The sequence below is a fragment of the Anastrepha obliqua genome, chromosome 4 (genome assembly GCF_027943255.1).
Source record: "Anastrepha obliqua isolate idAnaObli1 chromosome 4, idAnaObli1_1.0, whole genome shotgun sequence".
NCBI lineage: Eukaryota > Metazoa > Arthropoda > Insecta > Diptera > Tephritidae > Anastrepha > Anastrepha obliqua.
Genome location: NC_072895.1, coordinates 18,205,050 through 18,224,669, shown reverse-complemented (window position 1 = coordinate 18,224,669; position 19,620 = coordinate 18,205,050). Strand labels below are relative to the sequence as shown.

Genomic DNA, 19,620 nt, shown 5'->3' with positions numbered 1-19,620 from the left:
GGAGACTGTTGAGCACTTTCTCTGTAAATGTTCGGGTTTGGCAGCTATACGATTAAGATCACTGGGTGCCCCTTTCTTTGACAACGTGAGGCTGTGCGCCAACCTAAATCCCATCAATCTTCTCCATTATATCGACAGCTCTGGCTGGCTGTAGATATAAAATCTCAAAGTCTGCAATGGTTCAGACACACTGTATGCATGAAGGACAGACGCCCTCAAAAGGCCCTTTATAACAACAGACTCTCTAATGACCCGCGCCCGAAGACGTCCAAGGTTAACCTGGCTTGACCAAGACATAGCTGACCTGGCAAATGCTACAAGCTAGAAGCTGCAAGTCTATTGCTATGAACCGTGCAGATTGCAAGAGAATTGTGAACGAAGCTGAAGCTCAGCCTGAGCCGTAATCGCTACATGATGATGATAATGACTGCTTGTCTGCTCACAACTGTCTACTTCGCAAGTGTCGAATGTGGACGACGTATGACGCCATTCACACGTTGAGAAAACCACCAGGTAGCATCACGAGAATGGCACGGGACTGGAATCCACAAGTGAGCAGAGGTCGCGGTCGACCAAAAAACATTTGGAGATGGTCGATGCTGCGCGAACTAGCAGATGCCGATATCTCATGCGACGGTGCAAAAACAACAAGCACAGAACCGTGTACGGTGAAAGAGTCTTGTCGGGACCCCATGCTCCGGCGAGGAGTGAACAAGGAAAAAAAACAAAAAAACGACGCCATTTGCAAAAATTATAAAACTTCCGTTGGGGTGATTAATTTTACGCCACCTTGTAATTGATTTTAACAAGCTACAAAAGTGCATACCACACATTTTTTCACAAATTCTTACTAAAAACCGTGAGAACGGGTTGCAAAATTTCCGGATTTTTTCTAATTTTTGTATTAAATTTGAAATTTAAATTTGTATGGGTTTTTTTATACAATGAGCTCTAACTAAAAAAAAAATTATGGACATTAAAAAAACACAACACTAAAGTGAAAACTACACAAAATTTTGATATGCCATCATTTGTCGCGGGCTGCGTACAAAAACAAAATCACTTCCCTCCACCGCCAATTCAATGATTATTTACAATTTCTGTTTAGGTCGTTGCTATTGACGCAAACACGTGCGACACGTCATTTACACTACAACTACAAAGCGTACGCTTACATCTGCAAATCGATGCGGCACGCACGATTGCCTCGACAATATGTCTGAGTGAATAACTCTCCACGGGTGATTATATTAACCGCCGCCGTCCAACGACCGAAGCGCCAACAACTTAGTTAGTCCTTAGAAAACGAAAAGCAAAAAAAAAACAAGAAGCAGCCTTAGGCGCTTCAGCGCTCGACGCTTAGCAAACGGCACACAGCTGCAATTCGGTTGCATTCAGCCACTCAGACGAAACTCTCGTGACGCGTCAAATTGAATTTAAAATTACCACCGCTACCGACAAAACCTCGCCCAGCAGCAGCAGCGCCACCACCACCACCACCATTGCCAGCGGCAGTATTGGCCGTAAACATTGTCGCCTCACCACCTCCACCAACGGCCGCCTGCTCATGCTCGTTTGTCTGGGTCATTCCCGTTCCGTTAGCTTGTTGTACCTGCCTTTGCGCCTGTAGCAATTGGCGTGCCAAGGCCGAAATGTCTCTGCTATGGCTACCATCCAAAGACCATTGTTCGCCCCCTGCGCCCCCACCGCCGCCGCCGCCAATAAGCATGGCCTGCCGGAAGAAGGCGGGCACACGATGCTGATCCAATAGTTCAATGCCCAGGCTGGACTCGTGCACCAAATGTGTCAACGTATGCAGAATCGCTTTGATGGTACGCCGTTGGGCATCGCACTCCGCGCGCGAATTGTAACTTTTATAGAATTCCGTTTGGTATGCGGACGTGATGAAATTTATGATGCTGCCGTTGGCCAAGTGACTGTGACACTTCTTGTTCACTGACATATTGTGTAACATCGCAACGATTTGTTCCTATAAAGAAGATGAGAGGGGAAAAAAATTATATTATAAAAATAAAATGGAATGGAATAGAATAAAAACAAAGAAAAGATAAAGTGAAATTAGAATGGGCATAGTATATAATAACAGTGTTGCGAATAAGTAAGCACACACAAGCGCAAGTAAGTGCAAAAAACCTAAAGCCTCTGCCGGCTAAAAGCATGCCGAAATAAGCTGCGCCGCAAAACAAGATGAACAATTCTATGTTCTGCTAAAAGCGCACCGAAGATTGAAGAAAAATTGCCTTACAAATGCAGAAATAAATTTTGTACGCTCACTCCAGACTTGGCAACCGGAAGAAAAGAGCCGTCAACAAGGCTTCTTACCGCCACCCTCGCATCCGTTATTCGTCGCCTTCGCAACGCTTTTAAGCATTTTGTCGTTTTGCATCTTCACACGCGCGCAGCGTAGCTCATGGTTTCGTTTGCCTACGGCCCCGCACGTGGTGTCTGTCTGTCAGCGCTGTCCTTGTCTCTAAATAAAAATTGCGGTTATTTTCTTTGCCCAACCGCTTTGCTTTGATATACCGTTTGAGTTCATATTATTTGAAAAGCTTTCAATAAAATTAGAAATTGCATTTTTAGTAGCGCCTGACAAGTGATTTATGTGCTCGAGTCGCCTGCTCCCAACTATTGAAAGCCGACCAACTCCTATACTCGCACAATATACTACATATTTTCACATGAATGTATGTGGGCTCACAATCAGCTCAATAGTTCATTCATCAGTTGGATGTCCCCCAACTCAGTTGGCTCCGACGGTTGGTCGGTCTACGATTTTCAATTTTGCTCTCATGTCGTTCCTTATTGCCATAGCTGTTATTTTCTTTCCTCTGCATACATTTTGTTGTCATTCGTATTTTGGGCCTCTTAGCTCAGCCTACGCTTATTAAGTGGCTTATAAAATACATGCACTCTAATAGGAAATTGATTTCATGGACATCCTTCTGCAATTTTATTTATTTTCTTGCTTAGAGTTGTTGTGTTGAGTTATGTATGTATGACGACATTTCCTGTTGAATTGGACGTTGTATTGCGTCACTGGCCTCACACAGCCACTGGGGGACAGTGGTCACGTAGTGATGAATGGAGCAAGGACAGAGGATTTTTTTCCAAGGACAACAAAAAATTGTTTTATGAGAAAGAAGAGGAATGAGCTTAATTGGCAGACCTCTTCAGAACTTGATGAATGACGAACTTTTTAAGCACTTTTTTCTAATCTCGGTAGTGGTACAAAGAGGAAGAGGTGACTACACTGCGAGACTAGATAAGGAAGCATATAAGTAAATGCGAAGCATACAACTTCAGTGCTTTGCAACAAATTTGTTCGCTCGCTGAACATTCTTTGTAAATGAGTACACAAATACGGGGTGTGGCGATTGAATAACAAGACTCATGTGGCTGCGCAAGAAGCACGCAAGTGATAGAGAATTCTTTGCAAAACTTTCCCGAAATAGAGAGGAAACTCAGCTCGCCATCGGCTGGAATCTGTCATAAGAGCAGGCGATCCAACTTGCAGTGTCACAAGAGCATCCATTCTGGTAAGGTGGGTGAAACATACGGGAGGCATTGGAACATACACTCATACACTTTCGAGAACGACTAGCAAACGGTCCAGGTATTTTGGACATAGTCGCAAATTTTTGTGAAAATTGGTTTAAATATTTATAGGCTTGATAAGAAGTAAACTTGAAAAATTTTGGGAAAAAATGTAAAATTAAAAAACAAATTATAATTTTGAAATTCATTCAATGTTGAACATTTTGAGATCGACTTTTTTTGAAATCGAATGCTTTTGGTTCTTTTTAAAACTTCTCTAAGTCCTAAGAAGTTAAACTTCTTAGGCGTCGATGGACGAGCGTGAATGGAGAGTAAAATTCCAAGGGCATGCAACGCTTTAGGCATTTTCGTTTCGCGAGAGAGAAAAAAGATATAACGTAGAGGAAAAGGAGAGAGAGAGCTATACCTTATATATATATCTTAGATACACTTTAGGCTATTTTTCCTGAGTTTTTTCTTGTGGTTGCTAATTCCAAGTGAAAAATAACACTGCGTATTAGGCAAACTTATAGGAAATATATTCCTGGCGCCTACTTCTTGGCGTTATATTTCCTTGGGGCCTACTATTTGGCGCGTTTTTTTCTTCCAAATTTTTTGGCCCTTTTTTGTGCCTACCTTTGGCGCTTATTTCCGTTTGCTGGCGTTTCCGCCGAAGTATACGTGAAGGTCTTAGGCAGACATAACAAATTTTCTGCTCCAGCCCGTTATTGATAGCAGACCTAGGATCGATTATGTTTAGAATAAATTGCAGCCCATGTGAGGGGCTCACTTGAACAAAGAATCAAAAATCGTCCATTGTGATGCCATACAGAGGGAAAACCAGAGGGAATCGAGCCAAAGAGGAGAAAGGAAGAAGCAGGAAGAAGAATCGGATTAGAAGATGACGACCAAATAATGACATTTGCATTAACCGTTTCAAGCAACTGATGAATTGCACCTGGTGTGTGATATATAAACCCGCAGGTGTACCAAAAAAGTGAGAGATAAGTGTGAACCTTAGTACAACAAGAGCAGGGCAACTGAGAAGAAGGCGTTGAGAAAGGACTTCAAATATTCGCAAGTCTCACCGCATGGATACCTAGCGGACAATGCCCGATAAGGGTATCCATAAAATTCGAGAGCTGCGGCTTTGTTGAAGTTTTAAATTTGTAAACAGCGAGCCAAGAAGCACCGATAGCGGTAGATAGCGTAGTTAGTCAAAGAGGAAAGGAGAGAAATGACAGAGAGAAAGGATAGGATAGAGACAGAGACAGAGGCAGAGAAAGAGAGAGAAAGAATAGGATAGAGACAGAGACATAGACAGGGAGAATAGGATAGAGACAGAGACATAGACAGAGATAGAAAGACAGAGACAGAGACAGAGACAGAGAGAGATACAGAGACAGAGACAGAGCGTCGGTTGATGGTCGGTATTATCACAGGAAAAAACCCATGGGATCAGCATAGGACTACTATTGGAATCATTGAGGACTCGGTTTGCCTGTCTTGCTTAGAGGAGGCGGTTAGCACTGATAATTTTCTCTGTGAGTGTTCTGACTTTGATAGAGCAAGGCTATAAATTTTGGGTTCGGATGTTATGAGAATGAGTAATATTTGTTCTGTCGAACTGGACGATATTTTCAAATTTGCCAATGAATGTGGAAAATTCTCACAGGACTAGCTATCTCTGTCTCTGTCGCTGTCTCTGTCTCTGTATCTCTCTCTGTCTCTGTCTTTCGCTCTCTATCTATGTCTCTGTCTCTATCCTATTCTCCCTGTCTATGTCTCTGTCTCCATGTCTCTTCCAAGTTTTCAAAGAAAGTTGGAGAGTTTTCTGTTCGGGTTTGCCACAAAGCACTTTGTAGTTCTAATTATGTAAATTGCACACATAATTGCTGATCCCATTCATGATTCTTTTACAGTGGATTCCGATAATTGGCTCTGGTTGCTGTGGGGTAACCGATGATCCGCAGATAGTGAATTTATCGGTATGCAGCATGCGGCATGTTAGCCTTAGAAGTTTCCTCGAGCATCGGAGCGCTGCAGAATGATTTTAAGTAAGATGCGTCCAAAGTCTCTAGGAACTGCTTTCTAAATTTTACTTCGAGCTAAAGAAAACAACGACAGACTAATCACCTACCCTGCCAGAAAGCAAAACGTATTAACGAAACCAACGCAAGACTGAGTCCTGTCGAGGCTCCCGAGTGGAGAGAGCAAGGAAAAAAAATAAAATACGACTATACTGAATCTTTTATGAAATCTTATTTCCCCGCGAGAATTCTCAGCCTTGGAATAACCTTAAATATTTAATTTGGCATAAACGAGTCACTGATTTTTTTTTTTTTTTTTTGTGAGAAGCATGAGTTATCATCAAGGATAATTCTAAGTCCGTTCTTTATTCTATTGCTTACTTCAGGAATGCTTCACCAACCGACCTACCTATTCTACCCTCTTTGTAGACCCTACACTCGTACTTCTAAATAAAAATCTATCTATATCTTAATATACTCACATATAGAAAAATTGATGTCTCTGCTTCGCGGCCCTGCACCACTTCGATCAACTTGAATATCGCTTCGTTCGACATTATCGAGTAGTGTGATGTCACCTCGATCCGGCTGAGGTTGTTCAGTGCTGCCGCACATAACAGCAACGTCTGCGCACAAGAAGTGCCCGTGATCAGCTGTGTTAGTCCCTCCACTATGATCTCTGCGCAAGCCTTGAGTCCGTCCACTCGATGCTCCGGTCCGTGCCAGGCGGCAGTGATTTGTGTTAACAACGAGACCGCCTCACGTCGCTCGATATCACCTCGCTTCAGCTCGCCTGTGCGCTCTTTGCCAGGAACCTGCACAATATCGCGTACAATCTCAATGCCACCACAAGCGGCCAACTGCGCAATCGCTGCCGGTGAGCAGCAAATGGTCGCAAGTGCACGCAATGCCAGCGCGCGCACAGATGATAACTTATTCTCGAGACAAACGACGAGTAAGGCGCGCACTGCTTCGTTCTGCACGAATGCGTCAGTGAGTGAGGCGAAGCCTTCGTAATCGATATTCATCAGCGTGGCAATCATATTAATATTGGCGCGCAGCATCAAATCACATTGACCCTGCTCCACGCTCTGTACAATAATGCGCACCATTTTTTCAAATACATGCCGCACGCTAATCAGTAGGTAGCGCTTCAGCACATGCACATCATCCAATAGTGACTCCAAATTCATGTAATGCTGGCGTTCCAACGAGTAGCGCGTATCCTTTGTAATTATGCGTATCTGCTCGATATTCTCTTGAAAGCGCTTACGATCAAGCCTTGAGTCGTTGAAGAAAACAGCGCGGCGCTCAAGCACCTGCGTAAATTCTATCACATTCTCAACCAACTGTTCGGCGCTAGAAAGCGCTTCGTGTAGTGTGGCTTCTTGTGTGCCCGAGAGTATGCGCTCGACGCGTTCGAAATCCGATTGCGCACAGAGCGCGCGCTGCTGCAGCTGGCGTATCAATTTCGCCACCGTATTTGTGGTGATGGTCAGATTCTTGAAGGCTTCCTGTGCAATGGACTTTGTCTGCAGCGTTGACATGACTTCATGTTCGTATGATGAACGCAAGTCGTGTAGCCAACGTTGCAAGTCAGGCGCGTGACCGTTCAATAGCGGATTATCGTACTCATGCGTGCTGTGGATGTGGCGAAAGGATATTTGCGTCCAGGGACGCGCATCACGTGTGGAAGTTTTCGGTGTGCTCGTACTAGCCAAGTAACGTTGCTCATCCGTCTTCAACGGCGACATTGTCTCATTCAATTCGTCTAACTTAAGCGTGTTATTGTTGTCGTCCTCAATGACACCATTTGTAATTTCACCACCGGCGCCCAAAATCACTGTTTCATTGTTGTACGGCTCACTGGCAGCGGTGGGAGTTGTTGTAACGCCTAGATAGACCGTTTCGTTATTGTAGGCTGGCACAATGTGCAAACGCGTACGTGAGCGATTACGCTCCGCTGAACGCTCGAGCTCAACAAATGAATTACTTGTCACATCACTACCGGCGTCGCCTTCTTGGTCGCTATTGTCGTCAGTCTCTTCCAGCAATGTGCGCCGCTTTGTGGGCGACAATGGCTTGGTTGGCTGACGAATAATGCGACGGCGACGTTTCGGTTGTTGCTTTTGCGCTTGTTGCGGTGCGGCAATTGCCTGCCCACCACCCGCATTCAAATCATCGAAATTCAATTTCTTCGCAGCGCTCACTGCCTCACTCATGAGCAGCTCGTCAGCAGCAGTCAAGCATTGCTGCATTTGTGTTGGTGAGTCACTTTTTAAATGACTGCCGGCTGTCGCGGCATCTAGTGCGACCGTTGTGGCAGGTGAACCGGAAAATGATATGCGACGCGATACGCTCACCAATGGTGAATAGAATTCCGATTTTCCAACGCGTCGAATAACTGTGGGTGGCGTCGCCACCGTCACCGAACGCGCCGAATTCGGTGAACCAACTGCACTGCCTGTCGACTTTGCGCTGGGCGAGCTGGGTTTCGAAGAGCGGCAACTGTGCGACTCATCATTGTCAGAGAAGCCGGAGTCCTGCAAATTGATTAAAAGGTGTACACACACAAAAGTTAGCAACAATATTCACAGCTTTTGCGGAAAGAATAAGCACTCTGAAGCGCAAGACAACAAAAGAATTATTATCAGTCGCCACATTGCATTGTCGCCACACTCACCTGACTACGCAGACTACCAGGACTATCACGTTTGCCCCACAACGATTTGGAATTGTTGTGCTCATCATCGACTTCCTGAATGCGCGACAAATTTCCGACATGCGATCGAAAGCTGCCCGAATCGAGTGAATGATAGCCGCCGCCACTGTGATTCTTGTAGTGAAAACGTTGCGCGTTAAGTTGCTGCTGTGTCTGCTGTGAAAAGTGAGAACCGTAATAGAATCCGCCGCTAGTAAAACTGGTGCCGTTGCCGATAGAGGATGCACCACCAGCCGCTGAGGACAATGCCAGTGATGAGGGTATTTGTTGATTATCGGAGCCCCACCACACTTTGCTGTAGCTGCGTTGAAAAGCCATTTTTACTTTGGTATTGTTTGAGTCGAGATGAATGCTGGATAATTAGTGAATCGTCATGTAGCGACTGGGAGAAACCTGTAAGTAAGCGAGTAAAGGAGAGAAATTTAGGATTAGTAAACATGAAAAATAGATGCACTTACAATATAATTTATTAGTTACGTGCATACTTAACATACATATGCAGATTCAACGAATAATACACAGGTAAAACGAAGTAATCGTTGCTTTTATTCGAACAGGCAAACAGGTCGAATAAATTGCTATCAGGCTCTTACACCTGAGTGCACGCAGAACCAAGCGAGTAAGAAGGTGCAAGTATCATATAAAGGGTAGCTGCATATTTTTTATGGTGTGAGGATTTCAAAGCTCTTTATTTCTACAAACTAGAAGATGTAGAGCATAAATGCAAAAGTGATGGAAAGAGTTAATTTCAAGTGTTGAGCTTCTGAGTTAAGCCTCAAGAGTTAATATGTGAGTGAACTACAAAGCAGTAAGCTCGCAGTAGGCTGGTAATTTATGGACGGCCAGTGTCGATAGTAGGTATTGACAATACAGGCCCCCATTCCTGACTGCCAAGTAGAAAAAAAAAAAAATTATAAAAAAATTCTAATATTTTTCGATAGTTTAACGATGAGAGTCGTCGACTGTCGACCACTAACAATGGCCATTATCAATGATATTTTTAGACCTCTAACCGAAGCTATCAAGCGCAAATAAATATTGCGTGGAGTCTCATTGATCAATAAATACATTCAAATAACTCATTCTAGTTGATTAATGGTGATTCACAACTGGTAGTCTGCATCGATATTAAGGGTCCCCTTAGATGGTCGAGAAATTTCAAAAAAATCGATTTTTTGTTTTTTTGATATTTGGAAAGTATAGTATCTTAAGAATATACTGTGAAATCTTCATGCGGAAATTCCCACTATTATAGCTTCTACAGCCCATTAACTAGGTAGAGAGCGGTCCGCGCGCTCGTGTACCTCAAATTTTAAACTCATTTATCTCGAAACGACTTTTTTCGGTCTGGTGTTGTCAAAAAAAAAAACAAAAAAAAAATGTTCAATCGAATTATTTGAAATTTTAATATTTTGTTCACAACAGCAATGGCTACCGCTCGTTCAAGAATCATATTATTATTTCAATTATTTCGTATTTTTTTATTAAAAAAACTGACAAAAACCACGATTTTTAGAGTGTCAAATTCAAAGCCGCGCCATTTTTTCATTTTTTTTGTTTTTTTTTTTTTTGTTCTAGTAACGGAACATATGTAGCTACAGTTATACTGATTAATATTTTTTTTTTTGATTTTTGTGTTTCAGATAAATAGAAGAGCCAAACTGGACAACACCATCCAGGTCCAATTTTTCGGGAGAGTCAACTTCTGCGCCATTTTTTAAATTAAAAACATAATTTTTTTGTTTGCATGAAAAATAAGTTAAATAAAAAGCCTAAAAAAATATCGTTTTCCATTTTTTTTGCTGTAAAAAAATGTCTGAAAATACCCTAAATTTACGGGCTCTAGACCACCGGGACTCCTTAAACACAGATATTTCGAACCTGTATTCCCATCAAGTTGAAATGAATATTTTTTGCAGTATAAGGGCTTTTTAAATAATTTCGAATTTTTTTCGAAGTTGAAGTGAATATTTTTTGCAGTGTAAGGACTTTCTAAATAAACTCGAATTCAAATTTTTTTCGAAGTTGATATAAATAGATTCGATTTTTTTTCGATGTTGGAGTGAATATTTTTTGCGCTATAATGACTTTCTATATAAACTCGATTTTTTTTACTTTTTAAATAAATTCGAATGTTTTTCGAAGTTGGAGTGAATATTTTTTGCAGTATAAAGATTTTCCAAATGCAGTCGATTTTTTTTCGATGGTGGAGTCAAAATTTTTTGCAGTGTAAGGATTTACTAAGTAAATTCGAACTTTTTTCGAAGTTGGTATAAATAAACTCGATTTTTTTTTTCGATGTTGGAGTGAATATGTTTTGCTGTATAAGGTTTCTATATAATTTCGATTTTTTTTCGAAGTTGGAGTGAATATTTTTTGCAGTGTAAAGACTTACTAAGTAAATTAGAATTTTTTCGAAGTTGGTATAAATGAATTCGAATTTTTTTCGAAGCTGGAGTGAATATATTTTCATTATAAAGGCTTTCTAAATAAATTATAATGTTTTTCGAAGTTGAAGTGAATATTTTTTTCAGAACTTTTTAAATAAATTCGAATTTTTTTCGAAGTTGGAGTGAATATTTTTTGCAGTATAAGGACTTTCAAAATAAATTCGAATTTTTTTCGATGGTGGAATGAATATTTTTTGCAGTGTAAGGATTTACTAAGTAAATTCGAACTTTTTTCGAAGTTAAATAGTATAAATAAATTCGATTTTTTTTTGTATTCGAGTGAATAATTTTTGCAGTATAAGGACTATCTATATATTTTCGATTTTTTTTTTAGAAGTTGAAGTTAATATTTTTTGCAGTGTAAGGACTTTTTAAATAAATTTGAATTTTTTTCGAAGTTGGAGTGAATAGTTTTTGCAGTATAAGGACTTACTAAGTAAATTCGAACTTTTTTCGAAGTTGGTATAAATAAATTCGATTTTTTTCGATGTTGGAGTGAATATTTTTTGCAGTGTAAGGACTTTCTATATAAACTCTATTTTTTTCGATGTTGGAATGAATATGTTTTGCTGTATAAGGTTTCTATATAATTTGTGTAAGGACTTTCTAAATAAATTCGAATTTTTTTCGATGGTGGAATGAATATTGTTTGGAGTATAGCGACTTACTAAATAAATGCGAATTTTTTTCGATGTTGGAGTGAATATTTTTTGCACTGGTTAACTATCGATAGTTAGTTCGATGATGGGTACAACATTAATCATGGCGAGCCGAACCGGTTATACTGATTGTCCAGACTTGAATCCTGAATTATCAAAACCGATTATTTTTGGAGTCTCACCACTCAATAAATACATTAGAATAAATTACGGTAGTTTATCGATAGGCTAACTGGGAACTATCGATGGTTAGCACTGATAATTACAGACCTTTAACCTAATAGTAGATGAGCGCTAAACAAATACCAATATTAATAATAAAATAATTAAACAGCGTCTTTAACAGATTTTTTTTTATACTATATACTAGCATTTATTATAATTATAGGGGCATCTACTTATGCACATACATATATACATATCCTATATACCTTTGTGAATCTGAAAATTAACTCTATTCGGTATCTGATTTTAGTAATCCAATTAAATTTGAATTATAGGCGCACCCTAATGTAAATGTGCTACACGAATTGTCGCAAAGCAATTTCCTTTCTGCTGCAACTAATTTTGTGAATGGCTACCGACTGTCTGAGCCCATTAAATAGGCGAAGAGTTTGCAGTAATTCTTTGTATGGTTGCCCCCTTCAAGTCATGAAGTGGCGGAATCAGTAGGAGCACGACAGAAGAAAGGAATCAAAGGAAAGTGAGGAGAATGTTCGAAGAGCGCTAGGCAAAGCAGACAGCGGTAGCAAAGTAAGTACGTAGATATAAATATATGCCTCACATACACATACATATGTCTCACATACACATACATATGTCTCACATACACATTCATATGTCTTACATATGTACATATGCACAAATATTGGTTAATATGGAGTAATTTTTAGGGCTTCGAAACGATTTCTTTTCAGAGTCGCAAGTGAATAGCAGGTTCGTTCTTCTTGATATTTTATGAAAAATAAAATTTAAAAAAAATGTTGAACTTACTTCCCATAAAGTAAGGCTACTAGGGCTACTAAGGCTAGAATCTACATTTGTTCAGGCGAAAAGAAAGCAACGAGTTTTTTGTTAGCTGGATAGGCCAGCTCGATCGATTTTCGCATTAATATCATAGGCTGGGTGTAAATATTTAAAATAATTTTTTGATAAAGCTATCGTTTGAAACTTTAAAGTCCTTAAAAAATGTAATAGATAAAAAAATTAAAGGCTGAATATGCAAGAAATCTATCTAAAAAAATTCTCTAAGTGCTAACAGCATTTTGAGTTGTTGTATGTGCACGTTCATCTATAGTAACCTAACACTCAACAACAATACATTTTTGAGAGCAATGTGAGTTGTTGTATGTAAATATTCGCCTGTATTAACATAAAACCACAACGCAACATAATTTATAATAACAACTTATTAGTTATTTAATATGAGAAGCAACACTAACATTAACGTTAACTTTGTATTGTATTCCGCATGCATTAAGGGGTTATATACCTTGTGTTTTTCAAAAAAATCAAAATAAATTTTATTTCTTTATCGTAAAGTACAATCCCTTGAGAACATTTTCCAAAAATTTCATAGAGATCTGAGCAATAGATCGAAAGTTACAGCGTTTTAAATTGTGCGTCGTCACGTCCTGAGCGTACGGCCTCATGCGGCGCTTGAAACTTTAAACGCGATTATCTCAAAAACGTGTTTTTCCAAAAATGCTTTTGCGGTGGACGCGATTGCAAAAAAAGTATTCAACCGATTTTTATAATTTTTTTTTTAAATTGTTCGTAATTGATGTCGCCTCTTAGTAAACGATCAACTTTTTATGTATAAATTTTTATTTTGCAGATATGAATTTTTTAATGCCAATTTTAGGACTGTAGAAGTGGAGTTTTTTAAAAACATGTTCCTATTTTCACAAAAATCAAAATATTTAATATATTGATCGTTCACTAAGAAGATATAACCCTATACTAATGAAATCTTTTCGATTTTTTGATTTCAGTTGACTTGGTGGACTTGAATCGCATCCACCGCAAGCCTCTTCCAAAAAAAGGGTCTTGGGGGAAAACGCCATAACTCCGCCATTTTTAAATATTTTTACACAAACAAAGCCTTTTTTTTTTCTTTAAACATTGTAATATCCAATAATAAAAACTTTTATACAATAAAATTATTGCTACATATCTTTAAAAAAAACCCAACTTTCGCTAATTTCACCGGACCACAAGGTATATAACCCCTTAACAGCAGATGTGCGCTCTCATACGCGATTCGAAGGTGGGCAGCGCTGTAATGTGTGCGTGTATGTTAGATACTATAGTAGCACTTCTACCTGTTAAACGCTAAATTTGACGATTCTAATAAAGCGTGGTTAAGTTTAAGGGCCGGTGTTGATTTTGAATAACATACCATTTTTTTAGGAAATTATTATCATTTCTCTTTATTATGATAATATTGGTATAGCTCAATTACGTATAAAACAAAATATTGGCCAAATGACCGCCGCGGCCTCAGCGTCACACCTCCAAAGACCACCAAATGCAAATAGTTCCTTATCTAAATGGTGGTTAAGTTTTAAGGGCCGGTGTTGATTTTGAATCAAATAAATTTTTTTTAGGACTTTATTATCATTTTTCTGTATTATGGTAATAATGGTATGGCTCAATTACGTATAAAATAAAATATTGGCCGAATAGCCGCCGGCACACCTCCATCCGATGGTCCCAATTTTCGATGACGCTGAGGCATAATTGAGGTTCTATGCCGTTAGTCTGCCGAATTATCTCATCCTTTAGCTCTTAAATTGTTGCTGGCTTCTCGACGTACACCTTTTCTTTCAAATAACCCCAAAGAAAGAAGTCCAACGGTGTCGTTGACGCTTAGGTGTGGTTCACATTCAACATCGGCCCTTGAAATTTAACCACCCTTTATAATATAATATTCAAGCTATTAAATATCCATAGCTAAGCAGCAATCTCAATAAAAGTGAAATTGAAAAATTTAAATTTGTTTATAAAACATCAGAATTTATTGGTATAAAGCAACATAAAGCCTGCTAAAGTCCAAATTTGTTGATTTATCAAAAGCGCACAGTTGTGTGTTCCAATATCAAGAAAATTCACTTTCCACTATTATATTTACTTTTCAATGATTGGCTGTAAAAAAATAGTACAGTGGTGCACCATTGAGATTTCAACAAGCAAAGAAGATGAATGTACGAGTAAGTACAAATTCTAGTCAAATAAAAATCGCATCAATTTTTAAGTCGTTTGTGAAATTATTATTTTATTACTATTGCTCACGAAGTACTCCAGAATATTTATTTAAAAAAAAAAATCTTCATTAATGATTACAAATGTGCTTCGCAGCAAATGCAATTCAATTGAAGCATGTGAAATAGGTAAAACGTAAAGTGTAAAATTTACTACCCTCAATGAGAGTGTATTTAAAAATATACACCCAAATGCACATACACTTACAATTACTCATACAAGCAGATATGTGATTGCGAGTGCGTTGAGTGTATTTACAAATACTGTCATTCCACCTGAATGACGAGCTGAACTCTGCCGATGGGTATATATGCAAGTATGTACGTATGTATGCACGAGTATATGCCCCAGCCACAAGTGGAGCCTCCACTTCCACGTCCGCATCCGCTTCCACTTCCACTTTTGATGTTGCAACAGTTTTACAAGCACTCCACACTGCACTCAACTTCAGTTCTACTCGAACTGCAGCAGCAGCAGCTGCAGCAGCAAAGCCAATTAAAGTTATTGGTCGAGTATTACTGCAAATATTGGTATTTTATTGGTTTCCCCCCTATACACAGTATGAGTATGAGCGATGAGGCTATAGGAAAATCGGAAAATGGGGTGAGTAAAAGTTGATCTCCTTCAATCGCGCAACGCCAATATAACCACTAATGGCTGCGGCAAGCGTCTACATAAGTGTGTTGGAGTTTATGTATGTGTGCGTATGCATGTGTGTGTGTGTATGTTCGTAAGAGCTATTTCGAATCGGACGAGCGACATTGATTGCTGGCATTTACGAGCAGCTAAAATGGGTCAAATGAGGTGTTTGACTTCTAATGATGGAAGGAATGCCTGCAAGTGCATGCAGGAGTTGAAAGAGTTGGAGCACTCTCCAGTAGAATGCTAGTGGCGTGAGGGCTCTTATTGACCAATACAAATATAAGTACATTTTTCTTCGCAATTATATTTTGTTTTATATTTCGTTTTACAAGTATGTATATAAGTTAGCTGGCATGCGGAGTGCGGAAGTGATGTACTAGGTTGTTCAGCGAGTTTTGCGGTTCGATAAGAAAAACACAACAGGGGCAAAATTTGATGAATACGGTGGGTGCACCAAAAATTCGTCCTTAAAGTCATGGAATTTAATCATTGTCAAAATGCTCCTGTGCCAATGGAAAATTGTGTTTTTTTTCTTTTGCAAACTGGGTCCTTTTCCACGAATTTTTTCCTTCAGCTCCAGGAAAAAAGGTTTCGAATTTATTATTTTACCAGCTTGCAGGTTCAATTCACAACCAAAACTCCTTTCGCAAGCCCAAAAACTGATGCTAAACCCTTCTTTTCCGATTGCTGGACACGAACTCGTTTCGATGCCGAAAAACCAGGTTCAGACCACTCTTGCGCCTCTTGTTTGGATTTAGGTTCACGGAGATGGATCCAAGTCTTATCCATAGTCATGAATCGACGCACAAAATCCACCTTATAATTTCACTTAATGCTCTAAATGCTGCTGAGAAAGTCACATTCGAATGCGTTTTTGTACCATAGGTAGTGAAGGTACCCTGCTTTCTGATACTTCAGTCAAAATATTTCTCACACTGCCTAATGAGATGTCTACGGCTTCTACTAAATCTATTTCAGTCACTCAATGATTTTTCAATAAGATATCCTGTATTTTTTCTACGATTTCTGGTACTGTTGCTGTTGCTCTTTTTTGAACGTCCTTGACGTGGTTTGTCTTCAAGACTTGTACGACCACGTTTATATTCAGCAACCCATCTTTCTACTGTCCTATTTGATGGCGAAAAGTACTTCAAAATTCGTCCATAAATTTTCTTTGCTTTTGTACCTTCCAAAAATAACAATTCAGTCAGTGTACGATACTTGATTTTTTCCATTGTAGAAAATACCCTGACACGTCGATACTAAATTGCGTGTCAACAAAGAATGAATAGACAGATTGAAGTGAAACTTCACATACGTTCGGATGAAGAGTGTACCAACAACATAAGTTAGGTTGGGTTGTAATGGTTGCCCAGAGAGTGGGCCCACTTCGACGAAAGAAGCTTGGTTTATCCTTTGTGATACCATTGCAAGGGGGGAAAAGAAGTGAAGGAAAAGGAGAGGGGTGCGGATGGTTGAGTATTTGTGGGCAATGAACGGTGACTAATTTGCGGTTGTGTTAGCCGTTTTATGCTGATGATGAAGTTCATCAGATTTTTGATATCAAGACCTGCTATGTCAGCATGCGCAGAAAAGGGAGTGAGATCCAAGATGCTTAAATCTTCGTCCCGCGAGAGGAGGAGGAGAAAAAGGACTCGAAGTAATTCCGAGTCTCATGGCATGCATACCCCGCGGATAGTACCTCGTGGGGATGCCCACAAAATTTGAGAGCTAAGATTTTGTCATCTTCAGAATATCCCTCAAACGCCTCTGATCCAAATGTGGCCAGAAGGATTTTGCGACCTTACACGTTTGTGTACTTGCCCAACGCTCGCTGAATTGGTGCAAAGCCCATCCGTCCAGGAGTAGAACGCAGGTTGTTAAGGGGATCCCGATCCTTTCCTTTAGCGGGCGCACAGGTTCCTTGTCTGGCGAGCTCGTCGGCTCCGCAGTTTCCAGCAATGTCACTGTGACCAACAATCGAAAGCGAGACCATGCAATCCCTGACTAGTTTCGAGTGCACCACATAGGAGCCTGGGGCTCTAATTGCCGCTTGGCTATCGGCGTAAATATTTACCTTCTTAACAGTTATTACGCAAGTAACTAGCCAGTCAGCTGTCTTTGATTGGGGCCACCTCTACTTGGAACACACTGCAGTGATCGGGTAACCTGCTTTTAAATTTGATGGGGTGCTCTTTGCAGAATACTCCTCCTCCAACCCTACCGTCCAACTTCGAGCCATCCTTGAACAGGTTAACTAGGCCCTGTCCGCAAATGTTACCCCCGGTTCACTCCTCCCTTGATGAAATATGGGTGGAGAAAGTTCCGCTTGGACTAAGCGAGAGTACACACTGATCTGTCGACGGGGGGATGAACTCTAAGTTTCTGAGTATGCTTGAGTGCCCATATGTGAGATTGAGCCTATAGCTCAAACCCCTCAGTCTGATTGCGTTACTTGCAGCAGCAATTCTGCCTGCGATGTCTACGGGTACCACATTTAACATTACATTCAGCGCCAGAGTAGGAGTAGTGAGAAGCGCCCCACTGATTCCAATGAGTGCAGACCTTTGAACTCTCTCTAGCTTTTTAACCGATGTCATCCTCTCCACTGAGTTCTACCAGACAACGACTCCATATAATAAGATTGGCTTTATTATGGTATTATAGAGCCAAAACACAACTCTAGGCGAAAGGCCCCATCTTTTGCCAATCGCGCCCTTGGCGATTGTTGCTGTTCTTACTCCCTCCTCAATGTTGGGCCTTCACGTTAGTTTACTGTCAAGGAGCCTTACCAGCCCTGAGTATGAACACAGCCTTCACAAGTCCTTGGACGAGTCGTGACCCCTCCACCCTGTCTTGGGTATGAAAACAACCCTCGTTTTCTTCCAGTTGACGGGAACGTGATTAAGAGCGATACACGCCAAGTAGATTTCTTGTAGGACAGAAACCACCGAGGTACTTGTTTCCTGAAGCATCACAGGCAAGATATCGTCAGAACCAGGAGATTTAAAAGGAGAAAAACTATTTACGACCCTTGTCGACAATGTCACGTGAGGTAATAGAATTCTCCGGAAAGTGATTATTCACCAGGATAGTCAAAGATTCTTCTGCAGATTCAGCCCACTCCCCGTCCTCTCTTTTTAGAAGAGTTCTGCAGGAGTGGGCTTTCGAAAGGATCTTGCTTAGCCTGGCAGAATCCTTCACAGATTCAATGAAACTTGGTTTGCTTTAATTTATAATAATATATTTTTTTCTAATATTTTTTTTTTTTTTTTTTTTTTTTTGTTTTTAAATATTATACTCTTTTTTGTTAACAAATTTTAACAAGAAGTCCCCTAATGTTAAATTTTTTCCCCCCAATACGTTTTAAAAGTTTCATGCAAGTATTAACGATAATCCCGCTTGAAATCTTTTGGCTTAAGTTAAAAATAAAATAATAAACATGTCCACAAAATTTCCCCCATTCACCGAATGATTTTTGTACTCTAGCAAACGTTTCAATTTCCGCAAGCCCGCACACTTTTGTGTATTCAATTTAAGGTTTCAAGCAAAGTGCAAAAAAAAATTTAAAAATAATAAATAATAATGCTTCACACCAAGCAATTACAATATCAAATTTTGTTTTTTTTACCCAAGCACATAAATATTTACATATTTTCCAAGGATCTAGGCAAAGGGCTTAGCGCATTTTTTCACAACTCTTCCATTACATGTGCCATCAATATTCTTTTTAATTTGTAGTAGTTTAAACAACATTGAAGGCAGCAATGTAAAAATGCTCAACCACATAAACAAACACTGGCCTACAGACAGGCGCACACAAATACGCTACGCTACTCGGCATAACTCAACTACGTAGGGTACGTAAGGGATGTAGTAGACTGAAAAAGTGAATATTTTGGTGAAATGCGAACTAGTTTGCTACCAACTGAATCTTTACCAAAAAAATTAGATTAAAATGTGTGTATGCTTGTGTCATCGGTACAGAAATGAGTTTCGAACAAGGAGCTAATATCAAATTTTGTTTTAAAATCGGTAAAACGTTTATCGAAACATTTGAATTGATGGAAAAAGTTTATGGCGATGATTGTCTATCTCGTGCAGAGTTCATGAGTCGTTGACACGCTTCAAAGATGATTGTGAGGACATAAATGACAATGAAAATACGGGCAACCCAAAATCAGTAATCACCGAAAACTTCATCGAATTCGTTCGTAAATTTACCAAAAATGATCCGAAATCGTTGTTGAAAAACTACGACTTGTCACATTTTAACTGATTATTTGGGCTTACGAAAG

At 39.8% G+C, this 19,620-nt stretch overlaps 1 protein-coding gene across 1 annotated transcript in view; it reads right to left on the bottom strand.

Annotated features, from left to right (window-relative positions):
- Window positions 1–1,014: 1,014 nt before the first annotated feature.
- Window positions 1,015–19,620, bottom strand: part of LOC129245990 (uncharacterized) — a 39,885-nt gene continuing 21,279 nt past the window's right edge. The window contains exons 2-4 of the mRNA XM_054884465.1: window positions 8,269–8,700; window positions 6,068–8,128; window positions 1,015–1,990 (exon numbers count right to left, since the gene is read on the bottom strand). Of these exons, the coding sequence (XP_054740440.1) occupies window positions 1,403–1,990; window positions 6,068–8,128; window positions 8,269–8,625 (3,006 nt within the window). The 5' untranslated portion in view covers window positions 8,626–8,700 and the 3' untranslated portion in view covers window positions 1,015–1,402. The remainder of the gene's footprint in view (window positions 1,991–6,067; window positions 8,129–8,268; window positions 8,701–19,620) is intronic.